The 16,759-nt window shown below is 44.3% G+C and overlaps 2 protein-coding genes across 2 annotated transcripts in view; one reads left to right on the top strand and one right to left on the bottom strand.

Moving 5' to 3' along the window:
* T265_13288 (hypothetical protein) overlaps positions 1 to 12,564 on the top strand; it is a gene marked incomplete at both ends in the record, with an annotated part of 29,480 nt that extends 16,916 nt beyond the window's left edge. The window contains 5 exons of the mRNA XM_009168129.1: positions 1,221 to 1,487; positions 1,613 to 1,807; positions 3,668 to 3,813; positions 8,856 to 9,108; positions 11,772 to 12,564. Of these exons, the coding sequence (XP_009166393.1) occupies positions 1,221 to 1,487; positions 1,613 to 1,807; positions 3,668 to 3,813; positions 8,856 to 9,108; positions 11,772 to 12,077 (1,167 nt within the window). The remainder of the gene's footprint in view (positions 1 to 1,220; positions 1,488 to 1,612; positions 1,808 to 3,667; positions 3,814 to 8,855; positions 9,109 to 11,771) is intronic.
* T265_03592 (hypothetical protein) overlaps positions 168 to 16,759 on the bottom strand; it is a gene marked incomplete at both ends in the record, with an annotated part of 27,991 nt that continues 11,399 nt past the window's right edge. Inside the window, 2 exons of the mRNA XM_009168111.1 lie at positions 168 to 317; positions 10,979 to 11,068. Coding sequence (XP_009166375.1) covers positions 168 to 317; positions 10,979 to 11,068 — 240 coding nt within the window. The remainder of the gene's footprint in view (positions 318 to 10,978; positions 11,069 to 16,759) is intronic.

Genomic DNA, 16,759 nt, shown 5'->3' with positions numbered 1-16,759 from the left:
GCAGAAATCACGTGGAAAGCCTAAGATCGGGGCTACATACACTTTGGAGAAATGGAAATCAAAGGAAGGGGCGGTGCGTTTTATGAGGGATAGGTCAATGGGTCACGGAGTCAGGTAAGTGACGTCAATGTCAGACAGACTTGTAGGACCGGATGTTTCGTTTTAGTTCAGAGGTCGCACAGGTTTATTTTGGGTGCAAAGTTGCGGATCCATAGTCGGATTCCAATCGCACTGCGATCGATAGTAGTCTGGATCGTACCAGTCGTGATCGCTTCAGAGGTACCCTTTCGAATTCGTTTGACTTTGTTGGGTTCATGCTGAAGAGTGGGTACTGTAATTTCACCCATTCTTGCGGCGTCTGATTATGACTCTAGTTAATATTTTAGGGCAGCGGGGAATAAACACAAACGTTAGGCTGTTGGTTGGCCTCGGAATCCTAGAATAGTAGTTTTTTTTGGTTTTCGACCCACATCCCTTCAGCACTCAAAAGAACTCTATACTAGGATGGCTGCCTGCTTATGCGTACAACCTGACGAAGAGCTAGAGCCCCTTATTCGTAATGGTGCGGAGTATGAGCGCATATTTCCGTGCAATAAGCAATGAACTCAATATTTTTCTCTTTTTTATAAGTAGCGAAGACACCCGCGGTCTCGCATTCCTTGTGAATTATTCCAGGTCCATTTGTTCCCGCTTAGTTGGGAATGCTCCGTTTAGCTGTCTGTTGTATTCTGTAGAAATTGGTGCTTGTTGAATCATAGGCATGCACCATGTCGTTTGTACTTCATCACTTATATATTTGTGATACGAACGAAACGTATATCGCATTATATCGCATTGTACGGCAGTGAAGCATCGGTGTTGAACACTGATGTCATGCTGTCGATGATGATGATGATGATGCTTCTTACGGCACCTGTATTACTCCTGGCCATCTCAAGACTAAGAACCGAGGACGACATTTTCGCTCTATTGACAGTATGCGTCAGTATGCAATTTCTGCAAAGATACGTTCACAAAGACAGAAGGAATCATGAGAATCTGTTGTTTCACTTTGCGATATATTCATGAGGTTGTGTAGTCTTATCGCAGAAATTCTTTGGCCTTGGCACTCGGTTACAAATTACCTGCGGATAACTGTGGTATGTTTCTACTGCCACCCACCCGCAATTATTGCTTCGTGAATATTCATCACTTTCTCGGTATCTTTTCTGTCCTTTTAGAACACCGATACGAATAAAATCTCACCCATCTCGACTTCTGAACCATCAGTAACTATTACTGCTCCTGATGAAAAGCCTGCTGCGGGCACAGCTACACAGATTTCAGAGGCACCGGCGCCTGTTGCAGCTAGTGGGACAACCGCAGCGGTGGTAGATAAAACCAAAGAAGAAGATACGGAAATATCTGTGGATGATCTCAATCAAATTGAAACCGCAATTTCAGAGTCATCCGATGCGCTTCAAGAAGAGGCATTGGATGGATTAAAGGTACGTGATAGCGTCGTTTAGTTGTGTATTATTTGTACTAATTCTACCAGTCTTCTATTCAACCTTCGCGTATTTCATTTTCGGATATGTGATGAACGAAACTCGTTATCATTTTCTACCCGTAGGAAGAAGTGGCTGAAACGACAAAGCGAATCAAACAACAGGAAGCAGCCTTGGTCTCCGTTGATCGACCTGTGGACAAGCGAACCCGTAAAGCAGCAAATCGACTCGCTGCTCGCGTTGGTCAAATGATTGGAGAAATGGACACAATGATAGAAAAACTGAATGATGAGCGTAAACAACTGTTGAAGGACATTGAGGTTAGTTACGCAGTCTGTTGGGGCACTTTGGAGGCGACTGAATAACGCTGCATTATTTTCAAAGTCAAACTGACTGGACGCGGTCACAATTCCTTGTGTTTCGGCGTGTCACCCTCGCTAATTGTAGAATAACAACTGATTCTAACGGTGTTGTTCTCATCGGGTATTCAGCACTAATCATGGACTGTAGATTTTTGGGTATCCACAGGGCTCTCTGAGTACTTAATCAGTTATACTAACACCAGAGTCTACGTATTGCGCGTCATCTCCATAAATTAATGTTTTGTTTAGTTAATCTTGGTAGATAGCTCACACTGTATTCCAGGGAAGTACCACTGCCAAACCCATAAAAGTCTCATTTGGTTCGCTAATTACACTCCCTGGTTGGATTTCCGGCCTTCAAATCAGGCGTAGCGAATTACCACACAGCTTAAATAATAGGTCCTATCGTTCAAGCTTCTTACGTACTTCGTCCGACTTTCGCGGCTTGGTGAAGAATGTTAGCCTGGTGTTCCACATTTGTTCCCCGAGTTCTTCCTCTTTATCTGTGTATCAGATGCTCAGACTTCCAACTTTGATGATTTTACCCATTTCCAGTCCAGAAACTATGTATTGCCTCCCCGTTTCTCTTTCAAGTATGCAGCATGAACCTTCATCGCTTTCCGTCCTTCAGTTTTCATCTTTGATATTTGCACCCCTAGTTTCCTGCGTTTTGGCCAGAATTTGCTCATTTTCGAGTTTAGCGTCGGTTGTAGCCAATGCACCCGATGTTTTCACTCACCTCCAATAAACATGGTTCTCAGACCCCCTTCACATCTAAATTCTGAAATCTACGGATCACTTGCGCAAATCTTTTTTCTTTTCCGTTTTTCCATTTTCCCGACTTACCTCACAAATTACGACGAGAAACATCCTTCTCTATTAACATTTTGAGGCCACCTGGTATGGATGGGGCATCCCCTCAACTTTGTTTCGAAATCGCGCACCAGAGCACTTGCCTGTTATCATATGCCTGCGTTTCCATTTTCCAGTACGTACATCTCCCCAGTAATTTGGATAACATCTCATGTATTCATTCTGAAATATTGTTTTGAAACAACTACTGCCCTCTCTCAAACTCCCTACCTCATCCACCCTTTGGGCCAATCCTTTCATAGCGAATCTTGCGAAAACTTGTCGACTACGTCTCTCTGAGTGGTCACCCTGCGGGCTCAAGCACACATGCTCCACGGGTGACCTGGTAGTGCATACATCGCGTTTGTGGTCCTCTGTCAGTATGAGCCTTCTTGGTTTACGCCTTGCCTACACCGCACGCCCGAGAATAGTTTTATGTGTACTGTAACACTCACTGTCGCTTATTCAAACGCCAAGACCACTTGTTATCCATTACGCACTGTGTTTACTATGCCACCTGCATCGGAACTGACAAGGTTTGCAATACCAGCGAAGTAGCACTCGTCTGAATACCTTTTTGTTTTATTACTTGACCGAAACTGGACTACAGCTTTGGCTTCAGCACAGTTTACCGCCTTGTTGTTCATTAGTGGATTTTCAGCCATCGTGCTAGGTCGAACAGACCGGTACATGATTGCATTATTTCCTTAACATGATCGATGGACTGATGCGCGAAGAAGCTCCTATCAGTGACCTTGCAGTTGCCGTGGTTTTGTTGAGTGGGTCTCGCAATACCTCGAGTATTTCAAACGCTTCACAATTTTGTACAGAAAACATATACTGTGATATGTCGACATTTCTTTGACTCTTTTCATTCACGGACGTAAAAGTTGTAAGTCGTGTAAATAGAGAGGAGAAACAATGTTGAACAGGCACTGGATTAGACAACCTAGGTTACGTCACTAGGAGATTCACTCTGCACAGCGTGAGTCAATGCTGTCTAATCCACCTGTTCCTCTTGTAGTCTACGAGCTCTCCTGCAGCGGCGTAGACGTCTACATCGGCAGGGCAGACAGGTCCCTAGCGGAACGTGCGGCAGAACATATTTGGAAGTATGTAATCCAAGTGCTGTCAGGACAACCGTCGGGTCAAACGCCAAATCACAATCGTGTATTGTCAATAGCCAGACATCTGTTAGATATTGGCCATCGGATTGACCCGATCGACTCCCTCCGAATTCTATGGTGCCACACAAACCTTAAAGTTTTAGCACTAAGCGAAACCCTGCTGATCAAACCAAAGTAGCTCAGGCTGTGTGCACAAAACACTTGAAGCAAACGGTTTGGTTACCCCGATATTGATCAGGTGACTTGCAGAAATCAGCCAATCAGTGTTTTTTTCAACATTGGTTCTACCTACATGTCCTGCCCTCGCCACTTAGGAGAGTAAAAGAAACGTTAACACATTGCAGCACGTCTTCTGTCAGTTCCACTGAGATGGATAAAGAGGACATAATGTCTCGAATTTCTCAACAGAAGACTGCACCTCAATCCTTGACTCTTGACTACTTTACAGTGCGCCTTAATCATTTCATACCTCTGGCTTGTTTCACGCGTTCCTCGGCTGTAAAATCCACTCCCGATTTCTTTTGGTTTACTACATCATTCCTAATGGCAGTGGAGTAGATCACGTGACCTGCATTTGCTGATCAAACCAAAGAGGCGGTCTTTCAATCACCTTAGGGTCTGATAACATCTCTGCTGCTTATAAAGATTTACTGTTTGGTAGACACTTTGTCATTTTGAGCAATCTACAGTTGGTCCGTCTGTGCTTACGAAGGAATTTATTCACCATGATACAATGAAGGCGAATATGCGCGTTACGGCCGCTGTTCGACTGGTAATTGGATTATTGGAATAACGCACTTATATGATTTCTCAAAAAAGTGAACATAAAAATGGCTGATTCATGATTGCACACCTAAATTGAAAACTACTCAATCATAGCTGTGGTCATCTTTATGTTCATATTAGGACACTTGGTTCTACTCAATGTTCTCTAGCAAAAGATTACCTGGATGTCGTTTGTCTCTTTGACTAACCGCAATAGACAGCTGGGAATCATTATTCTTGGCACAATAATCATAATCTTTGATCTTATTTGAAATCGGCACCTCAGGCCTACGAGTGTTAATTCATCCAACCGAGGAGGCATCGTGCCCATTATGTATGCTCGAATTAGCTTAAACGATCAGCTTTTAACTTCATTGAGTAAATCTGTAAAGTATGCAGTGGAGTAGGACTGTGTCAGACTATACGTTGTTATTGCAAATTGTGAAACGACGCGTGCGTGTATTTACTCACTCCTGTCAAGTTTCTGCGTTTTTGACTTTATTCTTGGAACCAAGATCACATGACCACGTTTCTAACGGTCGTGCGTGAATATATGAAAGAAGCCAAGCCATAACATCGGTCGTTCTACCATGCATGTAAAATATGCCCTCGTCTTTCATTCTGGAATAGTAGGTTAAACCACTTCAGTTTCTTGGATGCTTTAGATGAAACGTACTGGAGGCGTTGGTGCGCAGTGGCAGAGTCGTTCGTTTGACGACAAGCGCGCAATGAAGCAGCTTATCTATGCTTCAAATGTTTTTGGGCTTATCCTTATCCTGCCTGAATCGGAACTGAGTTGTTTTTTCGGAAATGTATTTGCTGTTCGGGAACGTTTTTTGGTATATCGCATGCTCTTGTCTATAGTGAAACCTCAACTGAATTTTTTGTTTGGTAGACTGTCGGAGAGACCAAATCGATATTCGGATCAGATTTGTCGCCAATCGTTTGTGGTATGCTCGTGCTCCTGATGGGATAGAGTAAACTTAACGAGTTCATATCGAGTGAAGACAATCCGCGCGTTGGTTTGTTGACTGAGGCACTATATGTTGTTGATTTATTCTTAGCTCAGTTATTTCACGTCAGAATAACTAACCGGACAATGCTGCCGTTTTCGTTCCATTTTCTAACTCGCCATCTGAGATCACCTAAAGGCCAGCCGTAATACGTGTTATTTTCCCCGGGTGCTTGTGGTTTATCACGAAATGGACGGTGAGCGGCTTTTACCGGTTGTCAGATTGACCATAGTGATTTCTGTACAGGTTTCACGTGCGATCGTTCAGGCAGATCTGGAGTTGAGAAAGTCGCAGGGGAAACGTGTAAAGTTTCGCGCGCTACGTGTGTAATCTTGAGCAACCCTAACTTAGCATAGAGCACCTTCTGTTTCCTGGCGAGACAACATATAAGTTATTTCAGAACACATGGAGTCGTACGATCATTGATAAAATAAGATAATCGTTCAGCTGTAACACTCCGATATCTAGCTGCTATGCCGCCCGAAGGAAGCACGAGGGCTGTGATATTGCTAGGTCACCCAACCCTAGGCAGGAGAAGCCGAGATGTAGAGGTCAGTTTCGAACCACAGACCTTCCGGTCAGTAAGTTCGTGCTCTACTCACTGAGTCACCTCGCGTCCAAAGCGTACAATCATTAGCAAATTAACTTGGCATTAAGTAGGGTTGGTTGAAAAAGAACACCACATCTAAAACCGCCCTTGTTGCTAGTGGTGACGTATTGCTGGACGGTAGAAATCAAGTCGGAACCGTGACCAAATGCCTCATCCATTTACCCCGAAATTCACTGACTATTTCGCCGGTACTGATATCTTGAACAAATTACTGTGATAACCTTCACATAACTCAAGTCGCCTTTATTCCATAAATATACTTAGGTGTAGCCCACTGGAGTTGCGGAAAAGCTTTTTTTCGTTAGGGCATATGGGGATAAAATCGACTGCCTTATCCTCTTTACCCTGGGTGATACCAATTGATCCCCAGTTGTGAATGCTACTACTTCCATTTCTGTGTCATTATGTTTTCCCCTGATGCACGTCCCTTTATCTTCCACGAATGTTCGGATGGATTGGGGCGTGAGTCGGTTCTGCCATTTCACCTCGGGATCAACCTGTGTATTGCAAATGAAACTAGAGATATCAATCATCCCTGAGGGTATGGATATCGCATATCGATAAGTGCATCGGTTGCACTGCTCCTATTTACCATGCTCACCCTAATACTCTATTTCGGTGAGAGACAGTGCATAATGGATAGAGTGCACTTTCGCCAACTTCCGAAATCTGTGGTGCCAGTGTGTTGTCAGTTTGTCTGTCAAAGGTAGAGGATCACCGCGATGATATGACCCATACTGGTCGTTGGCTTGTTCGCTGAGCTGGACAATTTGATTACAAACGTTCCGCCACCAATCGAGGTGACGTCATCAGTGCGTCATTGGGGAGCGTAGTAATGCGTAGCGGTGGGTTAGTGATTGTGTGTAGAGTAGTGTTACGCGTGTGTTAATATACGTGCTACTAGCAGGGGATGACCCTTGATCGCGACTGGTGATGAAACGTTTGCAATCAAATTGCCCAGCTCAGTGAACAAGCCAGCGGCCATCTACGCTACCTGAGCTACCGATATTTTCCTCTATAGATGACTCATACTCTTTTGTTGATAAGAAACCTGGCCTCTACGCGTAGCGGTGTTTGATCATCGGCGTCTGAAGTGCTGGCATGGTCCGTCGAGAGCATGTCAGGTTACGTCGGTGGCGTTACGAAGGAGGCGTTCTATCGCGACGGATGAGTTACTCACGCCTTGCAGGTTATGCTGGTTAGGACGTACTTGCCAGGGGAATGTCTGCTTCGCAGAGCTCTTTTCGCCGGTGGCAAAAAAAACGCTCACAGCCGAAACCAACTTACCTTCGGTACATGGCTTGTAGCTAATAAACTGAGCTGAATTGAGAGCGCGCCCATTACTTTTAAACAAATTACCGTGATTCACTATCGATTCCTTCAATAAGCCCTGCGTTCATGGAAATTAGAAACCGTTATATCTTGTTCTCGTTGCCTTCTTTCTACACACTTATCTCTTGAGCTCCAGACCAAGCTAGCTGCCTTATGGACCGAGATTTTCGTAATACGATGCCGTTATGAACCTACGCTTACCGGCCTCGGAGCACCTTGAGTGATTGCAACTACCATTTGACCCTCCCTCCACTAAACAACCAAGTTGCATCCCGTTACAAACCGGTGCTTTTTGGGTCTCTATGTTTGTGCCATAATGACCCGACCCACTGCTACTTTATCATGAGCGGCTCCTTCGAAAGGATAATGCATATTCATTAATAACCGACGCAGGCACTTTAGCGAACTTTCATGAGTATTTGGTGCCAATCGAGTTTTTGCATTTTTGCTATTGCCTTCAATTCGTACGCCTATCCTTGACCTGATTCATGAGATAGTGGGGAGAAATTTGAGTTCAGGAATTTCTTTTGTAGCTATTATCGACCCAGCCATTCCATACGTCCTTCTCGTAGAGCATAACTATCCACAGTGCCGAGTGCTAATCCGCCAATAGGACCCGGAAGTCGTTAAGGTGTCTACTCTGAAGCGCTTGCACCGAATGCCACTCGTTGCGTCCATCCATCGAAATCGCATCTTTCAGCTATAGCAACCTTTTGGCGCCTAGCTGTCATGCCAACAGAAGAAGGCACGAGCGCTGGGATACTGCCGGGCTGCCCAAGCCTAGACAGGAGCATTCAAAATGCTGAGGTTGGGTCCTAACCACGGACCTTTCGGTCTGTAAGATGGCGTCTTAAGCACCGAGCTACCTCGATGCTCATCCATCGCTGACTAATGATGTATATCCCCATGAGTATGCCTGCGCACTTCAATATTTGTCGAAACCCCGCCCCCATATGTGCATCTCAGTCAATTTTATTCGCTCACCTAAACTTACACGCCGTAATGTTTCGCTCCGGATAAACTAGTTCGGTGGTGCACAATCGGTCATTAGTTTTTACATTCATTTCTGGTGCATGATTGTCAGTTCTCTAAACAACGAGAGTGAGGTGCTCCATAATCCTTTCCATGCCCAATCGCTTGAGCTTCATTAGGTCAGTTAGCTTTTCGATCGGCGCAAACAAATTTTCACTCATTCCCCATGGCTGTTGTGTGTACGTGCGCCTTGGTTTTTTTTGCAGTTGCGCGAAATTCACGTGAAACACGCCACCGAACCAAGTGAACAGACAGAAATGCTGGACGCCATCCAGGCCGACCACCAACGTGTGGTTGACATTAACGACAGTTGCGCGAATTCACGTGAAACACGCCACCGAACCAAGTGAACAGACAGAAATGCTGGACGCCATCCAGGCCGACCACCAACGTGTGGTTGACATTAACGATTTGCTTCTAGCCCTCCGGCGAATTCAGAAAGTTCCAGATGACACCAAGTGGGAAAAGATCTTGAAGGTATTAGACGAAGACCAAGATGGAAAGATTGAGCTTCAACACGTTTTATCAGTAAGTGCTTTTTTCCTACGACATTCTCTTTACGCCTTCCGCTTGACCTAAATCACAGAGCGGGATGATTCATCTATACAAACGCAGTTTTTTGCTGCAACCTATGGAGTAGCTTGAGAGTTTTCTAGGACAGAAGAAGCAATCTTCAGAAGGGATCAATTTTGTGTCTCTCCAGACTGGAACAACTGTATCCGAAAGGCACCATGAAAACTGAGTCACTTCGTTGAGGTATATGTGACCGGCTCACTTGTAAACTGACTATCTCGCTTGAAGTATGCTAGGTTTACCAAAGTGACTTCTCTCCATCAGGTATATCATCATCATCATCAAAGACCGCAAAATCAGTGTTGATACTGATACTTCACCGCACTGCTTCAGGTGCACTTTGCAGGCATGGGCACATGGTCCATGCAAAACGTCACCTGGTTGACTGCGAAAAATCAAAACCTCAGTCAATGTTGGGGTTCCCAGGATGTTGTACTTTAGGGCCATTTGATATTATCCATTCGCATTGTTACAAATGAGTCGGAGCTATTAATATCTCCGTGCAGCCATTGTGACCCTCATTCTGGTAACAGGTATTCCATTCTAGCACCACTTTACCGGAAGTTACCATTCTGAACGTGTGCAAGCTATTGACTTCAGTGCATAGCTTTCTCTACCTATTCTAGATGTTATAAGTGAACGGAACAGAGATGGCTGGAGTCACTGCACTGCGATACTTTGGTTTTTGGCTGGTAAACTTAGCACAATCTAAACTTTCAATCGTCATTCCATCGGCATGTGTGTACAATTGTTCCAGCTCAAGAATCTCCAGGTTAGATTTTGTTTGTTTGACGTTTTCGATTACTGAATGTTGTGTGGATAATCTTTTGAGCCCAATCAACTCGGCGCTTTCTATGTGCTTTGTTTTGGTGCCTGTTTCATTACTCACCGACTCATCTTAACTAAATCTGTTCGTATTCGTCGAACGATCAATGTCGATCATTTTTCTCCCGGTTACACATTCTTCTTTCATTCCGGGTACAATACTTGGCTTCGTCATCGGGCCATCAGACCAATGTGTATACTTGCCTTGGCTTTCCCTATTTTGTTAACCCTTCCTGTTCTGGAGACCATACTTTCAGCGCAGCGATAACACATAGGCGTAAAATCATAAACGAGAGATTTACCTGGGATTCAGTTGAGTTTTCCGTTGAAACCAAATTGGTATGCGAACGATTGTATTTCACATATCACTCTTCTTCTACTCGAGTGGTACGAAACTGTGAAACTTCAACTACCATCTGTTCCGAATCCTTTTGTAGAGAATGTTGCCCTATACACAATCATCATTTGGGCTTCTCAAAAATATGTGTGGAAAGGATGAACCCGACATCGTTTCTTCATTTGCAGAGTTCATACTTAGATGCGCTTGTTGAACTTATTCAGTAAATTATCGGGATCAGCTGTGCCTTCGAGGGTACTGGAAATGCTGTCACCGTACCTTGCGTAGTATGACCTCGTTTAGGTTGGCGTTACGTTCGAATGGAATGTGACTTGAGTTTTTTGCGCTTCTACGGTAGTTGTAGGCAAGCGGTTAAGACGGCTGAGCAGAGTAAGAGCTGGCGAGGAAAATACAAGACTAAGTACCAATCGGGTTTGGTTGACAAAGTTTGCAGGTGCTTAAGAGAGCCACTCCGGGATCGCACAACGCTCGATGCAGTCAAGCATCTAGCTAATGGAACCTCAATTAAAATTTCCTAAGCAACCAGAAGGATGCAGCTTAGTGAGGTGTCATATAAATTAGTCGATTGATTCAGAAAATCTGTCCCACGTATAAATCCAAGTGATCAGATGTGAAAGTCCAGTTTGAAACATGTACACTCACCTTCGTGACCTCATTCCCAACCGATTCCAAAGCTGAACAGTTCAAGCCAACTTTCAGAACTTTTGTTATAGATATGAGTCCAGGTGTATTCTGATAGGGAATCACTCAAGAGTTAGACTCTAAACATCAAAACACTGAACACGACTACTCGGTTTTCGGTTGATTCATTCGGAAAGAAAGCAGATTAGTGCGAGCGAATGCATGCAGGCTTGTTGTAATCCGTAGTAAAGTAGTTGAATCAAATAGTTAGTAGGTATTGGTACGTGTCATTTATTTGGTCTTCTTGTCTACAAGCAATTGGAGATTGACCACGCATCAGACTTACCTTCTTAAGCAAGTTACGGCCGTGATTTGAACGTCAACTGGCATTGTACAGACCTCGACTGTTGATCCACTGTTGTCGACGCTGACTGACTTCTACCACTCCTGTGGTTAGCCAGTGACAAGTCGGTTGCACGTCATTTGTTGGTTGCTTTTCAGAGGTGAAATCATTAATAGAATCCACTTGGAACGAAAACACCTGTCCTGTTTACTTGGGTCGTTATGTCCAATAACACTCCAGTTTTGTTCTGGGTTAATACTGGGGGCTATCTGTCAAATGGCGGTTTCTATTATCTAACCATGCCACTACACAATCCATCGCCCTTCGATTTTTCATGGTCTCCAGTGTTTCCACTGCGTTCAGTTGTTACTTCTTGCTTCAGATGCTTTTCATAATTGGCTGCTCGCCATCGTCCATCATCTGTTGACCGCTTTCTACTCATTTTCACCACAATATTCCATTTATTTCCAGGTTGTCGAATTACTTGGGACGGAAAACGTAAAGCTGAGTTCGAAAGAGGTGAAGCGGGTTTTGGAAATGGTAGACAACGAGCATCTGGCTGCAGAAATGGGGTCTGATGAGTCGACAGGGGAGCCAACTGATGAAAAATCGTCTACGGAGATACGTAAGTCTGCTGTGAGCGCTGGGACGTTCCACAAAGCTTCTGAGAAACCCAACCAGTCCAACCACAATGTTGGTACAGAACCCCCTCTGCCAAAGCAGGACAGTCACTTGAATACCTCTTCTCAGAAATCTTTGTCAACCAAGCCCGAATAATGCTCGGTTTTGTATCTCCCTCACCACCTCCTACTCAGCACTTCTACCGCATCGCACAGAAGTGCTACTAATTCCATCATGCTTACTTCTAACTAAACCCTCTTGGTCGGGTCCTGTAACTTCGCCTGATGCGAAACACAGAACTTCCAAAACCCGTTACAACGGGTCAATATGTTCGTTGAGCTGTTTAAGGTTATGGAGAATCTGGAACCAGTCTAGTTTAATTGCATTCTTTCGGTTTGTCGGTCGACAGCACCCGAGTGCTCCACAATTGTTTCTCTCTTTGAGTTTAGCTCTTATGGACGCTTGCAGCCGTCTGGCTTTTCTTGGTGGCCGAACGCCCAGATGGGGAGGAAGCACCACCCACATGTATTTTGATACTTCTCACTGTTTTTCGCCCGCATCGTCTTTACTACTGTTGAGTGATTTTGTTTTATTAGGTGTGTACCTCCCTCTTATCTGGGAGAAATCGATACATATAATCGAAGGTTTATTGAGAATGTAGTCCTTGTTGTACTTTTGCTGCGCTTATTTTAAAAGCTCAGTGCTTCACCTGGCAGAAGGGTATGAAAGAGATTACGAAACGTGTGGGTGATGTAAGTGCTACTGGCCTTCCAGAATGGGGGCCGCGAGATCCCCATTGCTCCTGTTTAAAGACGATGCTGCTAGTTGATGTCAATGGCATTCTTGTTGTCAGTTTCTGTTCAGATTGCCTGAGTGAGTGTCTGCAGATGTAGGAATTTCGAAATGATTGCGGGAAGTTAGCAATAAGACTCTTCCCTCCCTACCACTGTCCTTTTTTTCTACAATAAGGTTGTACGGCAGCGAAGCATCGGTGTTGAACACTGATGTCATGCTGTCGATAATGCTCGGTGCTGAACTAATTTCCGAAATCTAGTTGTGTTTAGCTCGGATCGCTCACGGCATTCTTGCTGGTTCCTTTCTGGGACATTGCATTCCTCTACTTAGATCTTGTCAGTAGGCTGCTTATCCATTGATACCAACATTAATTTGGATATCGGTCCTTTGCTACCAAAACACTATGTTGACTTTTTGAAGAAAACCGTGATCGGATGAGATGGAGTGGAAAAGGGGTTCAACATGAGCCTGCCACGATGCCTACATGAACACTCAGTCAGATAAGCGTCATAGAAATTTGTGACAAACGTCATTGACTGCTGTTTACAGCAATCCCTAGCCAAACACGGAGGAATTCGTGCAACTCCATATTGTGTATTGGATCACGCTCCCAACACTGGAACTCTGCTGGATCACCACTCAGACGATCGTATTGTACCAGTAATCTCGTCACATCAGAAACTGCATACTGTGGTCCGCTGGTACTCAAGGTGAAGCTCGGAGCCTTTGTTACTTTCTACCTTCATATCCATACACTCTACATATTCATACTTTGATGGAATATTAATACTGTATCACAAAAGGACTATCATCCGTTCTTGGTGCACACTGTTCCGCAACAGGAGAAATGGTCAAAGAAGAAGCCTCATGTGGTGTAGGGTCAAGCTAGTTTAACTTCTAGTGGGAGAGGAAAAATCTAACGTTCCGTAGAGCCCTATGGATAGAATGCTCACTCACCGTGTTTATACGCTGCATCTGCGAGAGTCCTGTGGAAATTAGCATGATCTCTTCCTTGGTAAAACCAATTGTTTACATAGTGAGTTTTATCTAACCCATCACTCTACTTCATCTAAAGTAACAAGCCCTACAATGTGTTGATATATTCCTATGGTTAAAAGATGATCTACAGCTGACTGATATGTTCCTAGCTTGGAGCATTTATTTGATGTTGATTGGGTGATCGAACTGCGAACTTTTTGTCAATCGAACACATCAATGCGTCACTGGGTGGGTACTTCCTTATCTGCTCGCGTTTACAATGTGACCAATAGATCGGAAGACTAAATTATNGAAGTACTTAAAAGGAAAGCTACGCGATCAGTCGGTCAAACGGGAGGAAAGCAACCACTATGAATAAGATAGCCCGCAAGATAAGAAGGCACAATCACAAGAACACCAGCCCAGTATGTAACTGAGAACGAGCCAATGAAATCAAAGTAGAAGGAAAACTAAGATTATGTGCAAGAATGGTTGATTCCTTTCAAATACAAAGCATGGATCGCAAACGGCGGCCCAATGAGGTTAGAAAGCAAGTGAAAAGTGGGTGTCCATCCATCGTTTGGTGACGAACTGTCTCCAGCTCGTTTGCCAAGCTCCGCGAAGGGATCAACAACCGGTTTTAAGCCTTTCTGAACAGGGCGGTTGCGATTAGCAGGACTCTTCTTGTCACACTTTGTTTCTGTAGCTCAGCTCTGGTGAAACTCTGTCACGAATTCGCAAACCCAAAAGTGTGCCAATGCGCCTCACAGATTGCCCATAGGCACTCAAATTGTAGCGTATTGGTTTGGTTATTCCGTGGGCTCAGTTGGATTAATTGTACTTGAAGGTCCAGTTAAAAATAATCGGTTGCTTTCTAGGGCGTTCTTATTTGGAGAATAGCTGCAAGTTGAGAACTCCGCTAATTTTCATTGCTTTCTTAAATTTCACGAGGCGTTTGCAGCAATTTTGCTGAACAGTGTGTGTTAATGGAACTGAACGAAATAGTCGCAACCAGTTGGAGGATTTTTTAGAGCTTTCTCTGGTCTGGTACTCATGATTTAAAATTATTAGAGATGATACTCCGTGTTATTAAGAGTCTAGTAGGCTTGAACACAGTGAACTCGGAATAAAACCCAACCCAACCATTCACGCGAATAATTCCGAGGAAGAAAATGCTATCCTGACGGAAAACCAGGTCCTTTAGACAGCAATTATAAGGCAGTATATATAAGCGAAGGGATGTCAACTGCAGCACGTCGCACTGACAAGTATACTTACCAATTACTTGCTGGTTGGCAGGTTCCTTCAGGAGGTACATGGACGATGTTAATACAGTGAGCAAACGTGTGCGCCATGTCTACCTGTTCACCGTGATCAACAGCGACGTTGAAACGTGAAAATGGCGATGATGTATTAAGATACACGGATAAACGCAGACAGCTGTCACAGAAGATTTCGTTCTCATTGCATAGTGAAGGGACAATATGTGACCTATATAGGACAGGCCAGCATTTCACAATACCTGGGATTTGAGTCACTTGACCGGTATTCTTCCTTTTCATTCTGGTTTGTCTTGTTCAGTTCACTGACCATCTACACCAATATGCTAGTGATGGCACGGCGCGGCCAAACTGCTTGCACCGCGAAGCGCGTTTTAGGATTTCTGGAGCTCATCATCGAAATCTCTACAGATATTAAATTAAGTTATGATTGCACCCTGTAGTCACGGAGCGACAGCATTACATGCTTTATCTACCTCGATTGAGCCATTCACTATTCTGGAGTTCAAAATCCATAAAGGTTCGATCCACCATATTACAGGCACACTGCTTCCAACAACCTGTTTCACTGGATTCATTCATTATTTCATCGAATTGCAACAGAAGAATCAACTTATTATCCCTGGCAATGAATATTTGACCGGATTTATATTTCGACCAGCGTACAGGCACGGGGCGGTTGATGGACAACCGTGAATTTAGGAAATACGAACTGAATCATCTTTATCTGAAGGCACTGTCAGGCAACCGAATTCATCTTTAGAAAAACAGAAGGCTTCAAGAATCTTGAGATGTTTGGTTATCGAAACAGAGCATAATCCGTCTCTTTAATACAGTTGTAGGAATCACATATTGGATTCCATAACAGTACCATGGTAGCTGTCAGCAGGCTGGTTCTTCCATTCATGTGTGTTCATGAAGTCTTATTTATATTTCTAACCGACTGCATGCGTTTCAGAGTCAAATAATCTTCCGGAACCGAAACTCCAATTATTTATCTGAAGTAGTCAACTTTTTCACAGCTGCTTGCTTGAACGCTGTTTCACCGCGGTACTCTGGTGCCACCCTGATGAGTTTCAGTCTTACGTGGCGGATTCCGGTTGCTTAACTCACAAGTTAGAGAATTTAAAGTAGACAATGTGAGACTGCAGGCCAGTTATTGGCAAACAGACAATAGACAACACTCGGCTCCAAAAGTTATGCCTTTACGCCTTGCGCAGCGATGACGTTCACGTGAGGTTTGGCCAGTTTAGCATTCGAACATAGATATCCAGCTGGCTTGATTAGGCGTCAATTGCAGAGGGTGTCGGTATCGGTAGCGAAACTCAACAGGGAGTGGATCGGGAGCGCTGTTATCCCATATAAACCATGGACATCGGAAGTCATTCGAAGAATTCCAAAGGGGGGACACGCTGCGATCTGCACTGGTGCCATTAAAAGATCGCCTCCAGGCAAACAGAACCAGGGACTATGTCTACAAAATTAAGTGTAGTGACTGCACCAAGGTCTATATAGGATAGACGGCCAGGGAACTACACAGCAGAGTCGGAGAGCATAGTACAGCAGACCACCGAGAAACGCAGATGAATATTAAGCGTTAATGGATGACTCCGCAATTGCGGAACATACACTGGAAACGGGGCACAAAATGGACTTAGAGAATGTTGAGGTTTTGGGACCAGGACTACGGTCCACGTCACACAAACTGATAGCTGAGGTGGTTGTTGATTTCGCCTGAGAATCAACGGTGATCAGCGGTAACTTTCCTTGTTTTCTGACTACCCA

The sequence above is a fragment of the Opisthorchis viverrini genome, assembly GCF_000715545.1.
Source record: "Opisthorchis viverrini unplaced genomic scaffold opera_v5_52, whole genome shotgun sequence".
Classification (NCBI taxonomy): Eukaryota; Metazoa; Platyhelminthes; class Trematoda; order Opisthorchiida; family Opisthorchiidae; genus Opisthorchis; species Opisthorchis viverrini.
The sequence above is the reverse complement of the archived record's forward strand: the minus strand, read 5'-3'. Positions and strand labels throughout refer to the sequence as shown.